General features: G+C 43.4%; 1 protein-coding gene across 1 annotated transcript in view; it reads left to right on the forward strand.

Annotated features, from left to right (window-relative positions):
- The window catches only part of NSMCE2 (NSE2 (MMS21) homolog, SMC5-SMC6 complex SUMO ligase), a 463,563-nt gene that overhangs the window by 126,470 nt on the left and 310,092 nt on the right, over positions 1-27,001 (forward strand). The window contains exon 3 of the mRNA XM_082257374.1: positions 21,611-21,717. Coding sequence (XP_082113500.1) covers positions 21,611-21,717 — 107 coding nt within the window. The remainder of the gene's footprint in view (positions 1-21,610; positions 21,718-27,001) is intronic.

The raw sequence follows: 27,001 nt of genomic DNA on the forward strand, positions 1-27,001 counted from the left end.
TCTCCCTGGAATGATCATAGAGTACATGTGATCCTTCTATATTAGGATTACAGGCCTCTATGGTCTTTCCACAAGCCATGCCCCCCCACAGTTAGAATCACTCCCCTAGGCTCACATTTAACCCCTTGATCACCCACAATGTTAACCCCTTCCCTGCCAGTTTCATTATTACAGTAACCGTGCATATTTTTAGCACTGATTACTGTAGTAATGTCACTGGTCCCCCCAAAAATGTCAAAAAATGTCAGTCGGGGGTCCAATCTTTCCGCCGCAATGTCGCAGTCCCGCTAAAAATTGCAGATCGCCGCCATTACTAGAAAAAATAAAAAAATAAAAAAGACATAAATCTTTCCCATAGTTAGTAGACGCAATAACTCTTGCGCAAACCAATCAAAATATGCTTATTGCAATTTTTTTACCGAAAATATGTAGCAGAAAACAAATTGGCCTAAAATGTTAAAAAATTTTGATTTTTACATTTTTTTTGGAAAATGTTATATAGCAGAATGTTAAAAATATTGATTTTTTTCAGAATTGTCGCTCTTTTTTTTGTGTATAGCGCAAAAAAATAAAAATCACACAGGTGGTCAAATACCACCAAAAGAAAGCTCCATTTGTGGGAAAAAAAGGACGTAAATTTAGTTTGGATACAGCGTAGTACGATCTCGCAATTGTCAGTTAAATTCAGGCAGTGCCAAGTTGAAAAAAGTGGCCTGGTCATTAAGGGGGCAAATCCTTCCGGTCTTAAAGTGTTTAATATTTACTGCAGTAGGGAGCATACATAAAAAGATAGGCATTATATAAGAATTGATATATAAAAAGACAAGGTGTTGTCCCCTTAAGGAGGTTAAACATCAGCCTCACACAGTATACCCAACGATTACATCACTTCCAGTTGCGTGATGACGTCATAGACTCCGCTCTATATAAAGAGTTCAACATTTCTTTCACAGAGGGTGGTTGACAGGTGTCTGGGAGGCCTTTTTACCCCCCATTTGAGTAATGAAAATCCTGTACCACCATACTTCGCAGGTAATTGTGGCACGGCCCCATTTGCTGCACCCATGAAGCAAAGCATTGTGGGTGTGGCATGTGCACAACCCCCTAAATCAATGTGTTTTACCAGTTCTTAGATGTGGTGGCTGCATCTGTTTTCTGGTTTCTGACATTTTTTCCCCTTTATTTTCACCTGTTAATCCTTCCTTTAAAACACCTTCTGTCCTAGAGTGACCACACTAACTCCCTGTACTATATTTATGGAGGAGCAGGGTTGTTGTCACTGTATGACAAGACTACAAGGACATCTCCCTCCTCCTTCATCCAATAGGTGTAATGTGTTCTGTATCTATGGAGCAGGGTTGTCAATGTATGACGAGACTACAAGGACATCTCTCTTCTCCTTCATCTACATTGCATAGGTGTAAGGTGTTCTGTAGTCCACAAAGAGAGCTGGGAACAATGCTAACTGGTAACAAAAGGGGAGCACAGACAGAAAGCAAATTACGTTTTTAGCTCACAAGATTTCTGGCAGGATCAACAGGTATCTTTTGCACTTATTGAACAGATATAGCAAAGCTCTTTCGGTGGTATATTTAACAGGTCGAAAGAAAGCAAATAAGAGAAGTTTGTTGTTACATTGTTCACGTTCACTTTATTACTTATATGTGCCTGTGGATTAAGGTCTCTGTATTGTTTTCATGGGTCCACCAGAATATAACCTGAATGTTATTGAGTTATAATTGGAATTATATCATTCATGGTGGCGGTGGGGGGAGTACAGAATACTAATGGCACTTTTCCACTGCAAGTACCGGCTCGGCTCTACTCGGCTCTGCTTGGCCCGGTTTGCTTTTCCACTGCTGGTACCGCATGGTACGGTGTTAGAACGGTTCGGTACGGTACGGTATAGGTTTGCTTTTCCACTAAAGTAGTACTAAAGTTAAGTAGGTGGGATAACAACAGGGTGGGTGGGATTCTCTGACCAATCAGTGGCTAGAAGTGACTGCATGCAAAGGATTGTGGGATATGGTACCAGTCATGGTACCTGTTGGAACCACAATCGAGTAGGTACTGTTTTTTCAGAGCCGTACCGTACCGTTCGGTTCCATGCAGTGGAAAAGCGTCGCCGTACCGAACCGTTCCGACACTATACCATGCGGTACCAGCAGTGGAAAAGCACAAAAGTGTGCCGAACCGTTCGGTTCCATGCAGTGGAAAAGCGCCATAATAGATTAAACGGATATGGTGCAGACATAATAGAATCCGCAGTTCTGAGTGAAAATGAAAAGGGTAGGGACTCCATTGGTCAGAGCTGGTGTGCAGGTGCCATGGGAACGATCTAGGTGGCACACCAAGGCATGCTTGTTCTGACAGCGGCAGCAGAATGATTGGCTTTTTTTCCTCGTTCATACTCCCTCATTATGAACACTGCTAGAGGCAAGACTGAGGATGACAAGACACTGTCCTTTAGGTACATATTATCTTAATGCTCTGCTAAAGTTTGATTGGGTTTCTGTCTGGTGGTCTAGGGTCAGACCTTGTCTTGGTGATGGGTGTTTGTGATTCAGGGGCTTCCTAAATGAGACATCATTGGCTCTGACTCTGGGATGTCTTCTTTGTGGTTTTACTTCCTTTTCCTTGTCTGTCTGGCCTACGTGTATGGTTTATATGTGGCGTGTTGGCTGTGTCTTTCTCTCACTTTAAAAGTGTGGGAATTGTGGATGCAAGCTTCTCAATTCCTGTAAAAAGCCATTTATAAGGTGAAAAGAACTAAGTAGACTTTTTACTTATGAAGGTTAATGGACTCTGTGTGAAACGGGTGGTGGCAGTCTTTCAATTTTAATATTCTATTCTTTACAACATCAAGCCCTCTACCTCCGCACCCTCTTGCAGTCCAAGCCTAAAGCCTCGTACACACGCGTCGAATTTCGGCCGGGAATTTTCATCCGATGACCGATCTGCCGATTTTCGGCTTGTTAGTATGATGCTTCTGACAACCGACTCCGACTTTTCGGCCGAAAAAATTCTGGCGTGCAGGCTATAAAATTTTTGTCGACCGTCAACACAACGTCCGCTTTTCCTTCAGTCAGTACAGATTTTAAGGATCTTAAAAATTTGATTTCAGTCAGTGTGAAGAAAGAAGGTGACTTTACTGAATCACTCTCAAGAGAAGGGAGCATTGAAAAAGGTGAAAATGATCCCAAAGGATGAGACCTCTAGATACCTTTCCCTTTGGATGACAGGAGCCTCTCAAAACAATCTATAGTACAATCCAGTCTCCTTATGTTCTTTCCAGCCTTTAGGTGTTGGACTGGGTTTACATTGGCCTTCATTATGTAAGGACATAATTAGTTATTCCTCACTTTGTGACCTCTGCTATTCTGGTCATAGAATAGATTTCTTGATGTTTTGCATCTAATCGGTTGCCCTTGGACATGATGTTCTCTGGTCTGTGTTACAATCACTGGAAAAACTTGAGCCAAGGAAGTACTTTGCCTGAAGCCCCAGATTCAACAAGCTTGGCCTTTAAAATATAACCTAGCAGTTGTCAAATTTCAGGGAGATCACATTTATAATCTAAGCCTTAAAAAAGAAAAAATCAAAGACCAATAAGAGGTTGATTTCTTCTCTGTTTCACGGTGATCTTATGTATCAGTTGCCAAAATGGTATCAGACCATGCCTTTTAGCTTCCATGACTTTTGCCTGGGCAGAGCGTATTCTGGCATCTCTAATTGCAGTCCTTAAAGGATGCCCTAAATCAGGGGTCTCCAAATGTTCTAAAGTGCCAGTTTACTGTCCTTCAGTCTTTAGAGGGGCTGGACTGCAGCCAGTGGGAGTAGAAAATATCCTGGCATCAGTAACAGTGCCCCATCGTTGGTGTCTGTGAGAGGAACAGTGCCCCATCATTGGTGTCCATGAGAGGAACAGTGTCCCATCATTGGTGTCAGTGGGAGGAACAGTGCCCCATCATTGGTGTCTGTGAGAGGAACAGTGCCCCATCATTGGTGTCTGTGAGAGGAACAGTGCCCCATAATTGGTGTCTGTGAGAGGAACAGTGCCCCATCATCGGTGTCTGTGAGAGGAACAGTGCCCCATCATTGGTGTCTGTGAGAGGAACAGTGCCCCATAATTGGTGTCTGTGAGAGGAACAGTGCCCCATAATTGGTGTCTGTGAGAGGAACAGTGCCCCATCATTGGTGTCTGTGAGAAGAACAGTGCCCCATCATTGGTGTCTGTGAGAAGAACAGTGCCCCATCATTGGTGTCTGTAAGAGGAACAGTGCCCCATTATTGGTGTCTGTGAGAAGAACAGTGCCCCATTATTGGTGTCTGTAAGAGGAACAGTGCCCCATCATTGGTGTCTGTGAGAGGAACAGTGCCCCATCATTGGTGTCTGTGAGAGGAACAGTGCACCATCATTGGTGTCTGTGAGAGGAACAGGGCCCCATCATTGGTGTCTGTGGGAGGAACAGTGCCCCATCATTGGTGTCTGTGGGAGGAACAGTGCCCCATCATTGGTGTCTGTGAGAGGAACAGTGCCCCATCATTGGTGTCTGTGAGAGGAACAGTGCCCCATCATTGGTGTCTGTGAGAGGAACAGTGCCCCATCATTGGTGTCTGTGAGAGGAACAGTGCCCCATCATTGGTGTCCGTGAGAGGAACAGTGCCCCATAATTGGTGTCTGTGAGAAGAACAGTGCCCCATAATTGGTGTCTGTGAGAAGAACAGTGCCCCATAATTGGTGTCTGTGAGAAGAACAGTGCCCCATTATTGGTGTCTGTAAGAGGAACAGTGCCCCATCATTGGTGTCTGTGAGAGGAACAGTGCCCCATCATTGGTGTCTGTGAGAGGAACAGTGCCCCACCATTGGTGTCTGTGAGAGGAACAGTGCCCCATCATTGGTGTCTGTGGGAGGAACAGTGCCCCATTATTGGTATCTGTAAGAGGAACAGCGCCCCATCATTGGTGTCTGTGAGAGGAACAGTGCCCCATCATTGGTGTCTGTGAGAGGAACAGTGCCCCATCATTGGTGTCTGTGAGAGGAACAGTGCCCCATCATTGGTGTCTGTGAGAGGAACAGTGCCCCATCATTGGTGTCTGTGGGAGGAACAGTGCCCCATTATTGGTATCTGTAAGAGGAACAGCGCCCCATCATTGGTGTCTGTAAGAGGAACAGTGCCCCATCATTGGTGTCCATGAGAGGAATAGTGCCCTATCATTTGTGTCAATGGCAGGAATTATTATTATTAAGGATTTCTATAGCGCCAGCAACTTACACAGCGCTTTACAATATTAGAGGGAGACAGTACATATACAATACAATAAAATACAAGAGGGTTAAGAGGGCCCTGCTCAGAAGAGCTTACAATCTAATGGGTTATGCCTCATTGTTAATGTCAGTGGGAGGAATAGTGCCCCAAGGGCCGGATAAAGCCAAGCAGGCGGTGGCAGTTTGGAGACCATTGCCTTAAATCAGGGGTGTCAAACTAAAATTCTTCTCGGGCCGCATCAGCACTATGATTGCCTTTAAAGGGCCGGTTGAATCTGTAAGACTAGTTGACCAGAGCACCCCACCCCCTCTTACATCAGATGTCAAGAGCCCCCCACCATCAGAAGTCAAGAGTTCCCCAACCTCCCTTACAGCACAGTACAACCCCACTTACCTTGTGCTGCTGCTGGGAAGAAGCTGGGGCATTGCGGGGGAAGCAGAGAGTGCAGGGTCTAGAGGAGGACCAAAAGAGGGCTGGAATTCTCCTGCAGCTGAAGGAGAGGTGTGAGGGCCACATGAAATGACCTGGAGGGCCGGATTCGGCCCGCGGGCCTTGTGTTTGACACCTGTGCCTTAAATGATGGCAGACTTTTGGAATTAAAACCGGACTTTACCCCATGGGATCTTAATCTTGAAGTGTTCCTTTAGACTGCAGAAAGATGAGGTGCCCCAAATAGACCTTTTTTGGGTGGAAAGGGTGAAAAGTTTCTTCTATATCAATACAAGGTATTAAAGTATAACTAACAGCAAACTTTTTTTTTTAGTTTTGGTTAGAGTGGAGAGTAATTAGAAACACTTGTCAGTTTTTATCGCTGTCTGTTCCCCCATTAGGGAGATTCCCCCTCTCTATTTGTCCTGTTTACCATTATCATTAACCACTTCTGGACCGAAAGGATTTGCCCCCTTAATGACCAGGCCATTTTTTGTGATTCGGTACTGCGTTACTTTAACGGACAATTGCGCGGTCGTGCGACGCTGTACCCATATAAAATTGATGTCCTTTTTTCCCCACAAATAGAGCTTTCTCTTGATGGTTTTTTATTTTTTGCGCTATAAACAAAAAAAGAGCGACAATTCTGAAAAAAAAAAAAACTATTTCTTACATTCAGCTATATAGCATTCCCAAAAAAAAAAAAAATGTAAAAATCAAAATATTTTAACATTTTGGGCCACTTTGTTTTCTGCTACATATTTTTGGTAAAAAAAAATAGTAATAAGCGTATTTTGATTGGCTTGCCCAAAAGTTTTCGCTTCTGCTAACTACGGGAAAGATTTGTAATTTTTATTGTTTTTTTTACTAGTAATGGCGGCGGTCTGCGATTTTTAGCGGGACTGTGACATTGCGGCGGACAGATCGGACCCCTAACTGACATTTTTGACACTTTTGGGGGGACCAGTGACATTACTACAGTAATCAGTGCTAATAATATGCACCGTTACTGTAATAATGACACTGGCAGGGAAGGGGTTAATACTGTGGGTGCTCAAGGGGTTAAATGTGAGCCTAGGGGAGTGATTCTAACTGTGGAGGGGGGGCTTGTGATGTGATCACAGAGAACTGTGATCCTACATAGAAGGATCACAGGCACTTTGTGGTCATTCCAGAGAGAAGAACGGCAGCTGACCGTTCTTCTCTCTCAGCGGTGAGCGATCGTGCATGTCAGGCGGCAATCGGAGCCACCTGCCCCATGCATCTGAGTCCCTGCTGCCGAGTGGGGGCGGAAGTGCGCCAGCGGTGGCACATGCTTGCCCCCTAGCTGCAGGCGCGCGACCGACCTATACGGTTTGCGCAGGAGGGGCTGCCTGTCGCAGTATAACTGCGGTGGGTGGGTGGTCCTTAAGTGGTTAAGAGTGAAAGTAAAAGGAAAACCCCAAATTTTGGGTTGTCCCCATAAAAGTAATAGAGGGGAAATCTTCCAATGGGGACACTAGTTCTGGTGACCTGGGGGTCCCCAAAGAATTCTCCTTATTTGCAGGGATTTCTTCTCACTTCCTGTTTGGCTTTGGGACAGGAAGTGAAGGGAAATCTCTGCAATGGGCCTCAGATGGCGGGAAAAAAAAAAAAAACTCTGACAGGGGCTATAATCCTACATAAATCTATCCAAAATGAAAAAAAAAAAAAGTTTTGCCTATAGTTATACTTTAAAGCTTTGTCTCTGGAGTAGAAGGTCTACCTGGCCTCTGCCTTTGATTCCATCACTTTTCTTCTGAAAGAGATCAGAAAGATTCAACAAGTGAAGAATTATTCCGATTTTTATACAGGGGCCAGTGCTGCATCCCAAGCTGCAACGGTTCCATTTGATAGTCTGGATCTGCAGTAACTTGTCTTGTGTCTCAAGGTCTAAAAGGGGCTTTTATTCCGTTATATACTCTTCACGCTTTTATGAAAACACTATATATATATATATATATACAGTCAGGTCCATAAATATTGGGACATCGACACAATTCTAATCTTTTTGGCTCTATACTCCACCACAATGGTTTTGAAATAAAAAATACAAGATGTGCTTTAACTGCAGACTTTCAGCTTTAATTTGAGGGTATTTACATCCAAATCAGGTGAACGGTGTAGGAATTATAACAGTTTGTATATGTGCCTCCCACTTTTTAAGGGACCAAAAGTAATGGGACAGATTAACAATCATAAATCAAACTTTCACTTTTTAATACTTGGTTGCAAATCCTTTGCAGTGAATTACAGCCTGAAGTCTGGAACCCATAGACATCACCAGACGCTGGGTTTCATCCCTGGTGATGCTCTGCCAGGCCTCTACTGCAACTGTCTTCAGTTCCTGCTTGTTCTTGGGGCATTTTCCCTTAAGTTTTGTCTTCTGCAAGTGAAATGCATGCTCAATCGGATTCAGATCAAGTGATTGACTTGGCCATTGCATAACATTCCACTTCTTTCCCTTAAAAAACTCTTTGGTTGCTTTTGCAGTATGCTTCGGTCATTGTCCATCTGCTCTGTGAAGCACCGTCCAATGAGTTCTGAAGCATTTGGCTGAATATGAGCAGATAATATTGCCCTAAACACTTCAGAATTCATCCTGCTGCTTTTGTCAGCAGTCACATCATCAATAAATACAAGAGAACCAGTTCCATTGGCAGCCATACATGCCCACGCCATGACACTACCACCACCATGCTTCACTGATGAGGTGGTATGCGTTGGATCATGAGATCCTTTCCTTCTCCATACTCTTCTCTTCCCATCACTCTGGTACAAGTTGATCTTGGTCTCATCTGTCCATAGGATGTTCCAGAACTGTGAAGGCTTTTTTAGATGTTGTTTGGCAAACTCTAATCTGGCCTTCCTGTTTTTGAGGCTCACCATTGGTTTACATCTTGTGGTGAACCCTCTGTATTCACTCTGGTGAAGTCTTCTCTTGATTGTTGACTTTGACACACATACACCTACCTCCTGGAGAGTGTTCTTGATCTGGCCAACTGTTGTGAAGGGTGTTTTCTTCACTAGGGTAAGAATTCGTCGGTCATTCACCACAGTTGTTTTCTGTGGTCTTTCGGGTCTTTTGGTTTTTGCTGAGCTCACCGGTGCGTTCTTTCTTTTTAAGGATGTTCCAAACAATTGATTTGGCCACACCTAATGTTTTTGCTATCTCTCTGATGGGTTTGTTTTGTTTTTTTCAGCCTAATGATGGCTTGCTTCACTGATAGTGACAGCTCTTTGGATCTCATATTGAGAGTTGACAGCAATAAATTCCAAATGCAAATAGCACACTTGAAATTAACTCTGGACCTTTTATCTGCTCCTTGTAAATGGGATAATGAGGGAATAACACACACCTGGCCATGGACCAGCTGAGCAGCCAATTGTCCCATTACTAATGAGGGAATAACACACACCTGGCCATGGACCAGCTGAGCAGCCAATTGTCCCATTACTTTTGGTCCCTTAAAAAGTGGGAGGCACATATACAAACTGTTGTAATTCCTACACCTTTCACCTGATTTGGATGTAAATACCCTCAAATTAAAGCTGAAAGTTTGCAGTTAAAACACATCTTGTTTGTTTCATTTCAAATCCATTGTGGTGGTGTATAGAGCTAAAAAGATTCAAATTTTGTCGATGTGCCAATATTTATGGACCTGACTGTATATATATAATTTTTTTTTTTTTTCTGAATACTGGCTTAGAGGTAGAACAGAAGCTGAAAAATAACAAAGGTTCTAATCTTTCTCCACCATTTCCTAAGTTGGGCTATTCTTTTATAGGGTTATTATTACTTTTATTGTTCTGGTCAATGACTTATCTCATACACACGATTGCCTAATTGTCAGATTTGGTAACTTCAACCAAAAAAAGTAAACAAAAATAAATGAAGGAAGTCATGAATATGAGTAAGCCGATTATATTGCTCAATTAGGAAGAGTTGCTTACACAGCAAAACATGCATTCCTTTTTTTTAAGTGATCTGGAAAACACCTACATTTTAGCGGCTGGACAGAGAGCACTGATTTCATTCACAAAACAGAAAGCCAGGTCACTTACAGGAAACACCAGTGACTTCAGATATGAACTAATAGTAGTATTCATGAATATGGTTACATCAGCTATGCTTGAAAAGGTTAAAGGAAACACACAAATAGGTTGCTCTCTAAGCCTGAATTAAAGTGGTTCTAAAGGCTGGAAGTATTTTACCTTCATGCATTCTGTGCATTAAGGCAAAAAACCTGAGTGCAGCTGCCCCCCCCCCCCAATTATACTTACCTGAGCCCGATGTGGATCCAGTGATGTGCATGGGAGCAGAGCCTCTCTCCATCTTCATAGGCTCAGAGACAGCAGTGGCCACCCACTGCTGTCAATCAGAGGCACAGAGGAGTGAGCAGGGGCCGAGCCATGCTCTTTGGGTTCATAGGCTCAGGAGCAAGCCCGCACGAGTGCACCCATAGCAAGCGGTTTGCTATGGCGGGGGGGCGGAGTCAGGAGCACCGGCGGAGGACCCAAGAAGAGGAGGATTGGGGCTGCTTTGTGCAAAACCGTTGCACAGAGCAGGTAAGTATGACATCAATGCTATTTGGAAAAAAAAAAGAGGGGTTTACAATCACTGTAAAGCTGAACAAAGATGCATGCTATATTTATAAAATCCCCCCCCCCCCCCGCCAAAAACAAAATAATTATGCACTTGTCAATAGCTCTTTACTTTACCTAATGTCTGAATAGAACTTGAGTCATATTACAGGCATCCCCTGCAGTAGTTGTATTTTTGGAGAGATAATTTTAGTCCATTCACATGCAAACATTTATTGGGACTGCAGCTTTTCTTATTACAATGTTGGTGATTGTAATGAAGGATGACCTCTAATGCAGTAGTAAACCGCTACTAAGGTAAAAAATAAAGTGAGCCCCTCTGCAGTGTTAAGTCCTAATGTACTAGTATGCACCGCCTATTAGCACATTATGATAGACTTACCTGTAAAGCGTATCCCTCCCATATATCATTGTCACAGATCCCCCGCACTGTTATCTTCACCTGGTCTTCCCAGTCCCTGCTCTAATTCATGCTAAAGGTATCTGTCGAGTTGAAGTTAGGACTCTGTGAGTCAAGTTCCTCCACCCCAAACTCGCTCATCCATGTTTTTATGGACCTTGCTTTGTGCGCTGGTGCACAGTCATGTTGGAACAGGAAGGGGCCATCCCCAAACTGTTCCCATAAAGTTGGAAGCATGAAATTGTCCAAAATTTCTTGGTATGCTGAGTTGCTGAGGCCTTAAGAGTTCCCTTCACTGGAAATAAGGGGCCAAGCCCAACCCTGAAAAACAACCCCACAGCATAATCCCCCCTCCATCAAATTACTTGGACCTGTGCACGAAGCAAGGTCGATAAAGAAATGGATGAGCGAGTTTGTGGTGGAGGAGCTTGACTGGCCTCAACCCGATAAAACACCTTTGGGATGAATAAGAGCTGAGTCTGCGAGCCAGGCCTGACCCAGTGCCTGGCAGTGAATCAGTGCCTGACCTCTCAAATGCGCTTCTGGAAGAATGGTCAAACATTCCCATAGACACACTCCTAAACCTTGTGGACAGCCTTCCCAGAAGAGTTGAAGCTGTTATAGCTGCAAAGGGTGGGCCAACTCAATATTGAACCCTATGGACTAAGAGTGGGATACCATTAAAGTTCATGTGTGTGTAAAGGCAGGCGTCCCAATACTTTTGGTAATAAAGGATACATGTATGGATTTGTGATTGATCTAGGTACAACAAATCACAAAGCAAATCATCAACAACTAAAATATCATTCTATGCAGCATGTACGGTATTGATTGAATCAATCACAAATAATCTATTGAAAATGATCATTTAATCAATTGGTAGTTTGATGCAGGCGGTTATTCATTCAGTTGAGAAACAATCAATAAAGCTGATTAACCATTGAAATGGATCAAAAGCTCAATAATATTGATAAAATTTACAAGATTTTGTGATTGCAATTTGTATTCAATCTGATCATTTTAGTTGCATAGAATGATCATTTAAAAGATGATACTTATTCATGCGTGACTGCCTTTAGCAGTTAGTCTGAGAAAGGGAACCAACAAGGCCAATACAGAATTCTGACCATTCCATCTGTATCTGTCCAATACAAAGTGTGTGCTCAGCATCATCAGAACATATGCGGAATTTCAACACTCACTCTTTCCTAATCATTGCTATGCGGGAGGTTCTGTCTTTACCATAATCACATGATAACTTCCAATGTTGTAATAAAATACTTTACATCCTCAATATCTGTTGCTGAATTGCAAAGAAATGAAACTCCTCATGCAGTCAACTTAAAGCCCAACTCCAGAATATAAGCGAGCCCTCTACCTCCCTCCCCTATCTATCTGTTCACTGGGTTAATAAAAAGAAAAACTAAATTAAAGAGGTTGTAAACTCGGTAAAAATTTTTTTTTTTTTTTACAACCTGAAAGAGAAATACATAATGAGCTAGTATGTAAATACTTACCTTAGAATGAGCCCCTGCCGTGCCGTCCGCTCACCTCTATGACGGACGACATGTCTAGTCGCCCGTCTTCCAGGATCGCGGCATCCGGCCATCTGATTGGCCGGAGCCGCGGTGACGTCACTCCCGCGCACGCGCGCGGGAGCCGACAGTCACGGCACAGGGCTCTGAAGGAACGGCACGAGCGGCCGTTCCTTCATAGCGCATGCATCGAAGGTAAATATCTCCTAAACGGTACATGTTTAGGAGGTATTTACAGTACCTATAGGTAAGCCTTATCATAGGCTTACCTATAGGTACAACTTGCAGAGGAGGGTTTACTTCCTCTTTAATCTAAGCCCTTTGTTTTAATTTACCTTAATTTGCGGTCACATGATCATCCAACATTGGGTCTTTCTCATCCAAGGAGTGGATAATCATCTACTCCCTAGATCAGTGATGGCGAACCCTGGCACCCCAGATGTTTTGGAACTACATTTCCCATGATGCTCAACTACACTGCAGAGTGCATGAGCATCATTGGAAATGTAGTTCCAAAACATCTGGGGTGCCAAGGTTCACCATCACTGCCCTAGATGGATCCTTCTTCCAGGTGTCCATATTACTGGCTGGCAGCAGGATGTGGACAATTCCCCTTGGCTGTCCTGCAGAGGATCCGGAAGAGGACCCACGGCAGACTGAGGGGAGTAAAAGAGATCAGCTGGTGAGAGCTATTGTGCAGCACTGTTTTGTGGTCTCTGCAGATGGAAATGGCATCATTGAGGGGCCTAATGGATGAATGCAGGGATTTAGGTGAGTATGCCGGACTTCATCTAGTAAGGAAACTTGATCAGCTGACAGAATGGCTTAGAGCAGTGGTTCTCAACTCCGGTACTCGGGATCCACTAATGCCCCGTACACACGCGTCGATAGTTGGCCGTGAATTTTCGGCCAACATCCGATCAGCTGATTTTCGGCTTGTTAGTATGATACTTTCGACAACCGACTCCGACTTTTCGGCCGAATAAAATCTGGTGTGCAGGCTATAAAATTTTTGTTGGCCGTCAACACAACGGCCGATTTTCCGTCAGTCAGTATAGATTTCGGCAGACAAAAATCTGATGAGCAAGTCTGGGCATGCTCAGAGAAGAAAAAACACACGGAAAGTAAACCAGCACATGACATCACTTCTGAAGTAGATTTTTGTTGACCGAGAGAATTTGTGTGCAGTCTAGAGCACATTTCAACCAACACAACACCACTGGACAAAAGTCGGCCGATAATCGTTGCGTGTGTACGAGGCTTTACAGGCCAGATTTTAAGTATTACCTTGGGGAGATGCAGACTAGAATACTTCAATCACTGAGCAGCAAATGAGATCACCTGTGATGTAATTTAGTTATCTTGCAAACTTGGCCTCTTGGTGGGTCCCGAGGACTAGAGTTGAGAACAACTGGTTCCTCCTCCTATGGAGGAGGGATGGGGAAAAAATTGATTTTGGGTGGGTTTAGGCTTTAAGAACATTGCTGAAGCTGGTCCAATATAGGAAAAACAACTCCCCCAATATGCACATTTCCAAGTCCAGGACGCACAAAACCACTTCTACCATCAAGCATGCCACAAACGGCAAAGTATCAACTTTTTGTTATTTTTTTAATTTCAGGAGCTCTCTGTAAGCTCAGCTGTTTAGGATGGATAGTGAAATCTCTCCCGCTGGATACTGTATGCAATTTATTTCAGTAATTCAATTCAAAAAGTGAAACTTGTATATTTTATGTAGATGCGTTAGTCACAGAGTGATATATTTCAAACGTTTTATTTTTTATTTTTTTTATTTTCGTGATTATGGCTTACAGCTAGTGAAAATCCAAAATTCAGTATCTCAGAAAATTAGAATAATACAGAAGACCAATAAAAAAAAGGATTTTTAATACAGAAATATTGGATTACTGAAAAGTATGTCCATGTATAGTATAGGATGCACCCAATACTTAGTGGGGGGCTCCTTTTGCTTGATTTACTGCATCAATGCGGTGTGGCATGGAGGCGATCAGCCTGTGGCACTGCTGAGGTGTTAATAAAGCCCAGGTGGCTTTGATAGCGGCCTTCAGCTTGTCTGCATTGTTGGGTCTGCTGTAGTCGATGTGATATCGACTATCGTTCTGCGGGCGTGGGGTTTAGGCAGGGAGGCAGGGAGAAGTCGGGACTCGGGGGGAGGAGGAGGACTCACAGTGATTGCAGCAGACACATCCGTCCCACACGTTCAGCGATGAGCAGCACGCCGTGAGCAGCTGCACAGCTAACCAATCACACGTGCTTGCACACCTGATTGGTTCGCTGTGCCGCTACTCACGGTATGATTGGTTCGCTGTGTCAGTGAAGAAAACTAGCTGCAGGGCGGCAGACTGAACTTGTGGGCTGCACGGATGTCGAGTGAGTCACTGTCAGGCTGTGTTCTTCTACCAGCTCCTACCACCACTGTGAGTCCCGAGAGTGAGACTGTGAATAATCCACACTGACTGTCACTGAGAGTACAATACCATTATTAACCCTGGCCTGCCCTGTATCTGCAATTACAATCAGAAGGCTGTGCTGCTGCCTGCATGCCCTGCTGCAATACTTCATGATTTCCATCCATTCCCAGCATCCTTCCCTACAGTAACATTAACCCTGGCTGTCCCGGACTCCCAGTACAGTATATATACAATCAGAAGAAGGCTGCTGCAAAACTTATCCCATCCCTACAGTAACATTAACCCTGGCTGTCCAAGGTGTCCCTTGTACAATCAGAAGGCTGCACTACTTCCCTACCCTACTGTAACATTAACCCTGTAATGAAGCTTGCTTATTTGTGAAATTATTAATATCAATGGTAAGGTAATTGTTGACTTTATCCTGGATTGACGGGTCTCTCAATATTGCAATATATATCGTTGGAAAAAAAAAATATCGCAATGTACTTTTTTTCCAATATCGTGCAGCCCTAGTCTGGGGTCTCTCATCTTCCTCTTGACAATACCTCACAGATTCTCTATGGGGTTTAGGTCAGGCGTGTTTGCTGGCCAATCAAGCACAATGATACCATGACCAATAAACCAGATATTGGTACTTTTGGCAGTGTGGGCAGGTGCTGGCTTTGGACTTGATAAAACACAGTGGACCATCACCAGCAGATGACATGGCTCCCCAAATCATCTCGGACTGTGGAAAATGTTGCATATCATTTGTAAATTAAGCTCCCAGAGTCTGGAGGAGGAGTGGAGAGGCACAGAATCCAAGTTGCATGAGGTTCAGTGTGAAGTTTCCACAGTCAGTGATTTGGGGAGCCATGTCATGTGCTGGTGTTGGTCCACTGTGTTTTATCAAGTCTAAAGTCAGCACAGCCCTCTACCAGGAAATTCTAAAACACTTAATGCTTCCCTCTGCTGACCAACTTTATGGAGATGCTGATTTCATGTTCAGCTGGACTTGGCACCTGCCCACATTGCCAAAAGTACCAATGCCTGGTTTTATGATCATGGTATCACTGTGCTTGATTGGCCAACAAACTTGCCTGACCTAAACCCCATAGAGAATCTGTGGGGTATTGTCAAGAGGAAGATGAGAGACACCAGACTAAACGATGCAGATGAGCTGAAGGCTGCTATCAAAGCTACCTGGGCTTCCATATCACCTCAGCAGTGCCGCAGGCTGATCGCCTCCATGCCATGCCACATTAAGGTAAAAAATGTGAAAAAAAGGAGTAAGTAATAAATAACCTACTCACCCAGCGCTAAAAAAATTAAAATACCAAATACACTAAAAGCAGCCGCTATCAATAAAACATCTGATACAAAAGGGTGTATAGTAAGAATCAAAAATAGAGGCTCACATACACTAGCAGCGCTACAAATACTGATGTGCCCTTTAAAGTATGTATAATAAATAGCACCTTGTAATAGTTATAACACAAAGTCCCAACAGTGTGATAAATGTGAACAAAAATTGCATGTAAGCCCAGAGTTCATAGAAATGCACTGGATAACTGGATCATAAATCTATAGATCTCCTGGATTGGTTTCAATCGTATCCGGACCACCGTCACCACACCTCCAAACGTGTCCCCCTAGGTAATGGAAACTCACCAGACCCTGGGTGAAAATCAGCCTTATGAAGGATTCAATTCCTTGGCGTGGTGTGCGAATACCCGGTAAAATATTCCAATGCCAAATGAACGTTTGCATCTGAGCCTCAATGCAGCATAAATATAGCATAAATATAGCAAGTGTCATGAAAGCATGTTGCCAACAATTTATACCCTTCCAAAAGTCCATAAAGACCAGAACAATCCCCCAGCCCGGCCAATTGTCAATGGCATTAATTCTGTGTCTTCGAGGTTGGGTGAATATCTGGACTTTTTTCTTCAGACTAGTGTTATCCAACTGAGGTCATATCTGAAGGATACGAAAGACTTCTTGGTGTCCTTAAAGGGAGTGGTATTGCCATCCAATTCAGAGATATTTTTGGTTACTGCGGATGTAGCATCCCTCTATACAATAATACAACATGAGGATGCTTTATTAGCCCTTAATTGGGCTTTTAGCAAGAGATCCGATATCCCTGATCCCCAGAAGAGGTTCTTACAACATGCGCTTGAGTTTTGCCTCTCGCACAACTATTTTTGGTATAACGGGATGTTTTATAACCAAAAAAGAGGAGTAGCGATGGGCGCTAAATTCGCGCCGAGCCTTGCGTACCTCTTCATGGGGGAATGGGAGGATCACTTCATTTATGGGGCCCAAAGGACGGAGCTAATCATGTAGCGCAGATATATTGATGACCTATTTTTTATATGGTCAGGACCTGAGAGCTCGTTGGAAAGGTTTTCAGCTGAGCTTAACTCAAACCATAACAACATCCGTTTGGAGTTTAATTGGAGTCGTTGTTCGATTCATTACCTGGATGTATAAGTTATGTTGAACAACAATAGATTGGATACTAGGGTATACTTCAAACCCACAGATAGAAACGGTATTTGCCTATTCAAAGTGGCCATCACAGAAGTTGGTTGAATAACATCCCTAAAGGCCAATTATTGAGGGTCAGGAGGAACTGCTCTAGAGACAGTGACTTCCTGGCTCAAGCTGTGGTCATCAAACAGAGGTTTGTTGATAAAGGATATATCCCTGCACATTTGGACAGGGATATTACAGAAGTAGCTGCTTTGTCCCAGGATCAATGTCTTGTACCCAGCAATAGAGGCTCCAGGGATAGTCATGAGTGGAGCTTCATTACACAGTACAACACACAGCACAAACAAATAGAAAATGTAGTAAAGAAACATTGGAATGTGCTGTGTATGGACCGAATCCTGGGAAAGGTCTTACCAACTTCACCTTCATTCATCTATAGGAGAGGTCCAACCTTTGGGGACCAGATAGTCCAAAAGGTTTTGGATCCTCCAGTCAAACCAAAAATGTTTTGGGAGGATAGAAGAGGCTTTTACGCGTGCCGACATTGCAGATCTTGCAGGCAAGTACGGACACATCTGCGTAACTTCACCTCCTTTCATTCCTCTGCCAACAATCAAAGTTTTGAGATCAAAGACCTCATCACATGTCACACTACACATGTGGTGTATGGCATTGAATGTCCCTGCGGCTATATTTATATAGGTCGCACTAAGAGGAAATTGGGCATTCGTATAGCCGAACGCTTGGCCAATATAAGAAAGGGATATAAACACCACAGTGTATCATTACACTTCAAACGTTATCACAACAAGGACCCATCAAATCTTAAATTCTGGGGCATCGAGAGAGTGGATCCGGTGTGGAGGGGCTCAAATAGAGTGCGTGAGCTTTCAAAAAGAGAGACTCATTGGATCTTCCTTACGAATGCCTTGCACCCCAACGGGTTAAACATAGATTTGGACATAAACTGCTTCATTAGTGACTATTGAAGCAGTTTGGAGCAGCTATGGTGTTCTTATCTCCATTTATGAGTAATTTATTATATTACCTTTTTGGTCCAGGTCTTTCCTTTAAACTGATATTTGTGAGATGCATTTTATAATATATATAATGTGTTTACAGTTCTATCTTTTCCAGTATTTTAGTATTCTTTGCCTTTTAATATTTTAAATTTTTAATAATTTTAGCTTAATGATGATTACATGTAAAGTGGCATGTATAATATGTCAGCATGGGTTTTAGATTATTTATATAACCTCCTTTTTTGTAAAAAAAACACTATCTTAGAGGAATGCCGTAATAGGTTTCCCATAGTAGTGTTTCGCATTTGGACAATATGATATATATGAATGATTCTCCAAAGATCGGGTGGTCTGAGTCCCCGCTGACAGTTCGGATCTATTGCGGTGGATAACAGCACTGGTGAGGAGATGACGTATTGAGAAGCAAGCAGGTCAGCCTATCAGAAGTTATATGGCGTGTTTATTTTCCGGGTCGGAGGTTGAGTGGGCGGACTTATTACCTAGAGCGCAAGCCTGGGATTGGTCCATATGTCCGTGGCATATCGCTGCGAGAGGCTGGCCGTGGATTGGTGGACGCTCCGGTCTCCTTCCGACCTGGGATTGTACATTAAGGGAGCGAGGTGATGCGTGCTCGCGCCCTCCGTAGAAGTCCGGTGTGACGAAACATGTAAGGGCGCGAGCACGCATCCATCAGCTGTCACGAAGAAGTCGGCGTTCCGTGTGTCTGGCTCCCGCTGATGATCGGAGGTAGCGGTGAGTCACCGATACGCTACAGACTTCCAGTTTATATTCTACATGCTACTAGCAATTTGATTTTGTGTGAGTGTAATACATGGGGAATGGGGTTTTTGGAATAAAGTGTTGTCTTATGGAATTACACGATTGGCCCCCCTCTCTTCTTTCCTCACATGCTTTCATGACACTTGCTATATTTATGCTGCATTGAGGCTCAGGTGCAAACGTTCATTTGGCATTGGAGTATTTTACCGGGTATTCGCACACCACGCCAAGGAATTGAATCCTTCATAAGGCTGATTTTCACCCAGGGTCTGGTGAGTTCCCATTACCTAGGGGGACACGTTTGGAGGTGTGGTGACGGTGGTCCGGATACGATTGAAACCAATCCAGGAGATCTATAGATTTATGATCCAGTTATCCAGTGCATTTCTATGAACTCTGGGCTTACATGCAATTTTTGTTCACATTTATCACACTGTTGGGACTTTGTGTTATAACTATTACAAGGTGCTATTTATTATACATACTTTAAAGGGCACATCAGTATTTGTAGCGCTGCTAGTGTATGTGAGCCTCTATTTTTGATTCTTACTATACACCCTTTTGTATCATTAAGGTAAAAAATGTTTATGCTTTAGAACCACTTTAATTAATGCAAAAGGAGACCTGACCAAGTACTGAGTGCGTACTATACCATGCATTAGACATACTTTTCAGTAAACCAACATTTCTGTATTAAAAATCCTTTTTTTATTAGTCTTTATGTATTACTGTACTCTAATTTTCTGAGATACTGAATTTTGGGTTTTCACTAGCTGTAAGCCATAATCATCAAAATTAAAAAAAAAAAAAAATGCTTGAAATATACAGTATCACTCTGTAGCACATCTATATAAAATACATGAGTTTAACTTTTTGAATTGAATTACTGAAATAAATTAACTTTTTGATGATATTCAAATTTTTTGAGACGCACCTGTGTATTTATATATTTTTTATAATATATTCTTTTGCACAGTGTTTGCACATTTGATGGACTTTGTTTGCACAGATATGTCAATTTAGGATGAGTTCATCATATGGTAAATGCACTTTTATTGTGTAATTTATTAACTTTATTACTCAGATTGTTGATTTAGATGCTTCTGTCCGTCGATCTAAATTATTTTTTTATTGAATTTGTTTTACTTCATTTTTTGTGACTAAGGTTTACAGTTTTTTTTTTTGCTTTTTTGCAAGCACACAAATATTATCTTGGATTTATGTTATACTTACCTGCTGTGTTTAATGGAATTACACAGGGCAGCCTTGAAGCTCCTCTTCTTGGATCCCCTGTCGACAATTGCGGCTCCTCCTGTTCTTTGTGCGCACCTATAGGAAGCCGCTATGAGGGAACAGCTGCAGGCTCGATCCCAAGCCACGCTGCCTGCGTCCATAGACACAGACAGCTCGGCTCGGGGAATACACTAAGGTAAAAAATGTTTATGCTTTAGAACCACTTTAACCACTTTACCACCGGAGGATTTTGCTGTCTTACGTCTGGGCCACTTTTTGCTATTCGGCACTGTGCGACTTTAACTGACAATTGCGCGGTCATGCAACGCCGTACCCAAACGAAATTTACGTCCTTTTTTTCCCACAAATAGAGCTTTCTTTTGGTGGTATTTGATCACCTGTGCAATTTTTACTTTTTGCGCTATAAACAAAAAAAAAAGTGACAATTTTGAAAAAATAACAATATTTTTCAAATTTTTTTATATGAAATTCCCCCCCCCCCAAAAAATGTAAAAAATCAAAATGTTTTATCACTTTAGGCCAATTTGTTTTCTGCTACATATTTTTGGTAAAAAAAATCACAATAAGCGTATTTTGATTGGTTTGCGCAAAAGTTATTGCGTTTACTAACTAAGGGAAAGATTTCTGTCGTTTTTGGTGTTTTTTTTTTTAACGAGTAATGGCGGCGATCTGCGATTTTTTTTTTTTCCGGGACTGCGACATTGCGGCGGACAGATCGGACTCTTGACTGACATTTTTGACACTTTTGGGGTTACCAGTGACATTACTACAGTAATCAGTGCTATAAATATGCACTGTTACTGTAAAAATGACACTGGCAGGGAAGGGGTTAATTTTATTGGAGAGGGAGGGGTTAATGTATGCCTGGTGCTTACTGACGTGTGTGGGGGAAGGTGACTATGTGACACAGGGACAGATCGCAGGTTCAGCTATGCTGAACCCTGCAATATGACCCTGCCTGTCACTTAGGAGATCCGCCTGCTTTGTTTACACAAGCGGGCGGATCTCCAGACTCGATTCCCCGACTATCGGGGAAGAGCAGCGGCGATCGCCCCTGCTCCTCCCCTGGCCCGACTCCCGCTGTGACTGAATACAGCGGGAGCGAGCCTACGGCGGCGCGCGTGCGCCACCGAGAAGGGGGAGTGTCTGGCGACTTAGGTCTACGTTGTCAGACCTACAAGAGCCACTTTGCCGCAGTAGAGCTCTAGTGAGCAGCGGCAAAGTGTTTCATTTATGGAAATTGGATGTGTTTTGTCCACCTGCCCTAAACATTCTGTAATCTGTATTAAGTGGTAATGCCCTTTAAAAAATGTAAACAAGAACTCCACTGTTTTTCTGTTTGCTCCGTGGTATTTCCCTGACCAAAAATGCCTGTGTGTCATTGTAGGTGACACCGTGGACGTGGAGAGCATGGAGTCCGTCATGTTGGAATATGCTGCTGTCAACAGAGATTTAAACAACTACATAAAGGCGGTTGAGGAAACCATTGGCAAGGTGAGAATGGAAACAAGTTGGAGCTTGTCCTTTATTAATCATTATTTCACCATGCCTCATAACATTTGTTGCATTCATTTTTTTCCCCTCTTTGATTTATTCGGTGGATTGTGTTTGCTTAGTGTAGATTGTTACCAGCTGACCACAAAGGTCAAACTTTTCTTCACTGTAACTTAATCTGAGAGAATAAATGAGAGTTTAAACACAAAAGAAAAAAAAAACTGTAAAGGTTTAATCCACCCAAACAGATATGCCGGGTTTTGGCAGGATGCCGTAGAATTTACACGCCTGCCAGTTCTTTAATCTCAGGCAGATATCCTAAGTTAAAGCCGATACTTTTCTCCCACAGGCTAACAAGGGTAAGGACCCACGTCTCAGGCGGGGCCCCTCCTTCCTCGCACATAAGAAGTTTTTTTCGTCCCTCAGGGTCAGCCGATAAGGAAAAGTCCTTCAAGGCTCCCTTGGGTGGTTCCAAGTGACCCTGGTCTGGCAAACAAAAATCGAATTTCTCCAGACCTGAGGACAAGGCCCTTTTGGCCTTAAGGTGTGCCCTCACCGTATCTGGGGTGGGGGGACATCCTTGCCGATTCCCAGACCTGTGGTTATCCTGAATACAAGACAAATGGGTTCACAAGGTCATACGGTCAGGGTACAAGATCGAGTATCCAGTTCCACCGGTAAGGTTCTTCCCTTCCAATGTGACACTGCCCCCGGATCTCTTACAGGCTCTCTTTGGGGCAGTACAGGACCTGGTACAACAGGAAAGTGCAAAGGTTTGTGGCCCGATTCCGGGACCCTCTGGCAGACGCCACGGACGCGCTGGTGGCCCTGTGGGGTCAGTATTAGTTGATGTATGCCTTTCCTCCTCTCAAGTTGCTGCCAAGACTTCTTGGCAGGATCGAGGTGGAAGGGCTTCTGGTCATTATTGTGGCTCTGGACTGGCCTCGCCGCACTTGGTACGTCGACCTGGTCAGGCTAGTTGCAGACGCTCCTTAGAGTCTTCCTCTCAGCTATCTGGTGGTTCACAGGGATAAAGTGGTACTTTGGATCCGTACTTCCTTCTGAAGGTGGTCTCCAGTTTTGACTTAAATGAGGACATCATGTTACCCTCTTTGTGTCCTAAGCCTAAACATCCTAAGGAAATTGCACTACATACTTTGGATGTGGTTCGGGCACTCAGGGTGTACTTGGCGACTACCGAGTCTTTTCGAAAGTAAGATTCGCTCTTTGTACTCCCGGATGGCCCAAGGAAAGGGCTGCCTGTGTCTGCTGCAACTATTTCCAGATGGATCAGACAGAAAGTTGTGCAGGCTTATTCAATTAAGGGTCAGGTTCCACCTTTCCCTGTTAACTCGTAGTCTGCTCGGGTGCTTAGTGCTTCCTGGGCTTTTCGCCATCAGGCATCTGTGCTTCAGGTTTGTAAGGCAGCTACCTGGTCACCTGTTCACACTTTCACAAAGTTTTACAAGGTGCATGTGCTGGCATCTTCAGATGCCTCTTTTGGCCGCAAAGTTTTGCAGGCTGCCGTTTAAGGGTATTTTAGTCTCCCTTGAGGGTGTTTATTGTTTTTTTCAGGTGGGTCTCATCTTATTCTTCTGATGAGTCCTATGTTGCCCGGCTGGCTATGGTTTAGCCTTGGGGAATTACTTCTTTGCTGTCCCACTCCTCATTTTTATGGCACTGCTTTGGGACGCCCCTAATGATATGAAGATCAAAGACTGTGTCCGTCAATGAACGATAGAGAAAATAGGATTTTTGTCTTACCGTAAGATCCTTTTCTCTGAGTTCATTGATGGACGCAGTACCCGCCCCTCTATTGAGTTGGGTTGGTGTTATTTTCTCTGACACTGCTTTGATACAAAACTGACATCCTATAGCAGGGAGAGAGGGTTTACCCCGTGGGACTGCCAATAGGCGTAGCCAGAACTTTTTTCTGGCTAGTGTCCTACTCCTGTAGGGGGCAGCATAACCCTACTGATATGAAGATCAGAGACTGTGTCCATCAATGAACTCAGAGAAAAGGATTTTACGGTGAGACAAATATTGTATTTTTTTCCAGCACTGTCTTAACCCTCTTGGGCATGGAGTTCACCAGAGATTCACAGGTTGCCACTGGAGTCCTCTTCCACTTCTCCATGACGAGCTGGTGGAAGTTAGAGACCTTGCGCTCCTCCACCTTCCATTTGAGGATGCCCCACAGATGCTTAATAGGGTTTAGGTCTGGAGACATGCTTGGCCAGTCCATCACCTTTACCCTCAGCTTCTTTAGCAAGGCAGTGGTGGTCTTGGAGGTGTGTTTGGGGTTGTTATCATGTTGGAATACTGCCCTGCAGCCCAGTCTTCGAAGGGAGGGGATCATGCTCTGCTTCAGTATGTCACAGTATATGTTGGCATTCACGGTTCACTCAATGAACTGTAGCTCCCCAGTGTCGGCAGAACTCATGCAGCCCCACACTATGACACTCCCACCACCATGCTTGACTGGACTGTAGGCAAGACACACTTGTCATTGTACTCTTCACCTGGTTGCCGCCACACACGCTTGACACAACTGAACCAAATTAGTTTATCTTGGTATCATCAGACCGTAGGACATGGTTCCAGTAATCCATGTCCTTAGTCTGCTTGTCTTCAGCAAACTGTTTGCGGACTTTCTTGTGCATCATCTTTAGAAGAGGCTTCCTTCTGGGACGACAGCCATGCAGACCAATTTTGATGCAGTGTGCGGCGTATGGTCTGAGCACTGACCCTCACCAATTCAACCTCTGCAGCAATGCACTCATACGTCTATTTCCCAAAGACAACCTCTTGATATGACACTGAGCACGTGCACTCAACTTCTTTGGTCGACCATGGCGAGGCCTGTTCTGAGTGGAACTTGTCCTGTTAAACCACTGTTTGGTCTTGGCCACCGTGCTGCAGCTGAGTTTCAGGGTCTTGGCAATGTTCTTATAGCCTAGGCCATCTTTTTTTCAGATCCTCAGAGAGTCCTTTGCCTTGATGTGCTATGTTGAACTTCCAGTGACCAGTATAAGAGAGTGAGAATGATAACGCCACATTTAACACAGCTGCTGCCCATTCATACCTGAGACCTTGTAACACTAATGAGTCACATGACACCGGGGAGGGAGAATGGCTAATTGGGCCCAGTGGCAGCTGGTGCTCCATTGGCCGGGGGGGGGGGTTGGCGAGGCGGCAGACGTACCACACCATAAACTCCCCCCCCGCCCGGACCACACCAGCTTCCGGCAGCTTCCCCCGCGTCTCCTCCCTCCTCCTCCTCCTTGGCCAATAGCATGGCTTCTCCTTTCAGCCAATCGGGAAATGGGTTTCAGGACCCGCTTCCTGATTGGCTGGGAGGAGAATCAGTGTGATAATAGCGAATATTTATCCGCTATTGTCACACAACTGGGTGGGCTCACGGCGCAGTGCTCTGCACCCCGAGCTCACCCTTTTCAAAGCCTATTAGAGCCTCTGGCTCTCATCATGGGCTTCACAAAAAAAATAAAATAAAACCCATTGGAATCCATGCGTCCGGCGCCCCTGCCCCCCCAATGTATGGGCCGCTACTGATTGGGCCCAATTTGGAGATTTTCACTTAGGGGTGTACTCACTTTTGTTGCCAGTGATTTAGACATTAATGGCTGTGTGTTGTTATTTTGAGAGGACAGCAGATTTCCACTGTTATACAAGCTGTACACTCACTACTTTACATTGTAGCAAACACCATTTCTTCAGTGTTGTCACATAAAAAGATATAATAAAATATTTCCAAAATGTGATGGGTGTACTCACTTTTGTGAGATACTGTATCTAATCAATGTAAATTTACATTAGACTTTAGAACCTCTTTAACTTTAACCGCCTACAACAAAATACCTTCCTCAGCAAAAAGAGAGCCCCTGCAGCAACAACCTTTTTGGGGCACAGATTTAGGGTATCGGCACAGCGCTGTGTTTGTGCTCATTGGCCTTACCAGAAGTATGGCTGCTCATGGTATGTTGTTGCAACATTTTCTAACTTATCAAAATGATCATATCAGAGTTATTTCCTCTAAATTCATTGTGTAACAGACCCTGGTGCAGCTTATTGTGTGTTCTTTTTAAAGCCATTTGTAAGCTTGCGGTTCAGTGAGAAAACTAAAGCTGACATTTAGTGGAAACAAAGATTGGAAACATTTTATTAAAGGACCAGAAGTCCTAAAATATATTGGATTTGACAGAAAGGAGCTGCTGCAGACATGACATTAAACATTTAAAAGCATTGTGACGTTATACAGAAATGAAATAGTGACTTGGTATTTTGCAGAGATGTATAGTAACTAAGTAGAACTGCTTCACTACTGTACTTAAGTATCGAAAGGCGGTATCTGTACTTTCCTGGAGTAGAATTTTTTTCTCCTACTTCCAATTTTACTTCACTACATTTTTTCGATGATTTCAATACTTCTACTCCAATATTTTTTTTTTGTGCTGCATAGTTACTCGTTACAATTATAAAAATTATCACTGCCAGAACAGTAGATGGCAGGTTTCATGAAGCTCAAAACATGTGTATTATCAGCGCATACGAAAATAAATGCTACTGTATGTATAAATAAAAGCTGCATTTGAAATAATAAAAAACAATATGATGTTCAAACTTTTGACTTCTTTCTTTAATAACCACATAAAACAGTACTTGTACTTTTACTTTCAGTACTTGAGTAGCAATTTTTTTTTCAAAACTACTGGTACTTTTACTTTCAGTACTTGAGTAGCAAAATTAAAAAAAAAAAACTACTTGCAATACTTAAGTACAAAAAATGTTGAATACTTTAGTACTTCTACTCAAGTCACTTTTTGATTGAGCACTTGTACTTTTACTCAAGTATGGGTTTCGAGTACTTTATACAACTCTGGTATTTTTTGTAAAAATTGGTAAAATAAATAAGACGAAAGGTAGTGATAAATAAATTCAAATAAGAGTTGAAGCGTTCTGATGGGAACATCTTTTATTTAAAGGCGAAGTCCACCTTTTTCAGTAAATACATAAATGGATAAAAGCACACATTTCTGCAGAAATAAAGTGTTTAAATTTTTTTAATTTTTTAAACCCAACAGAAATATGTGGCCCTATTAGTGCCGGTTCACACATATGCGATGCGGGAACCCTGCGAATCCACTGCGGGTTCCTGCATCGCACCCGACTCGCAGGCAGTTCACACTGCCATATGCAAATCGCTGGGGATGTCAATACAAAGTTAACGACACCCCCCACATCAGTTCGGACATGAATAGGATTG

The sequence above is a fragment of the Pelophylax lessonae genome (assembly GCF_965119305.1).
Source record: "Pelophylax lessonae genome assembly, chromosome: 5".
Classification (NCBI taxonomy): Eukaryota; Metazoa; Chordata; class Amphibia; order Anura; family Ranidae; genus Pelophylax; species Pelophylax lessonae.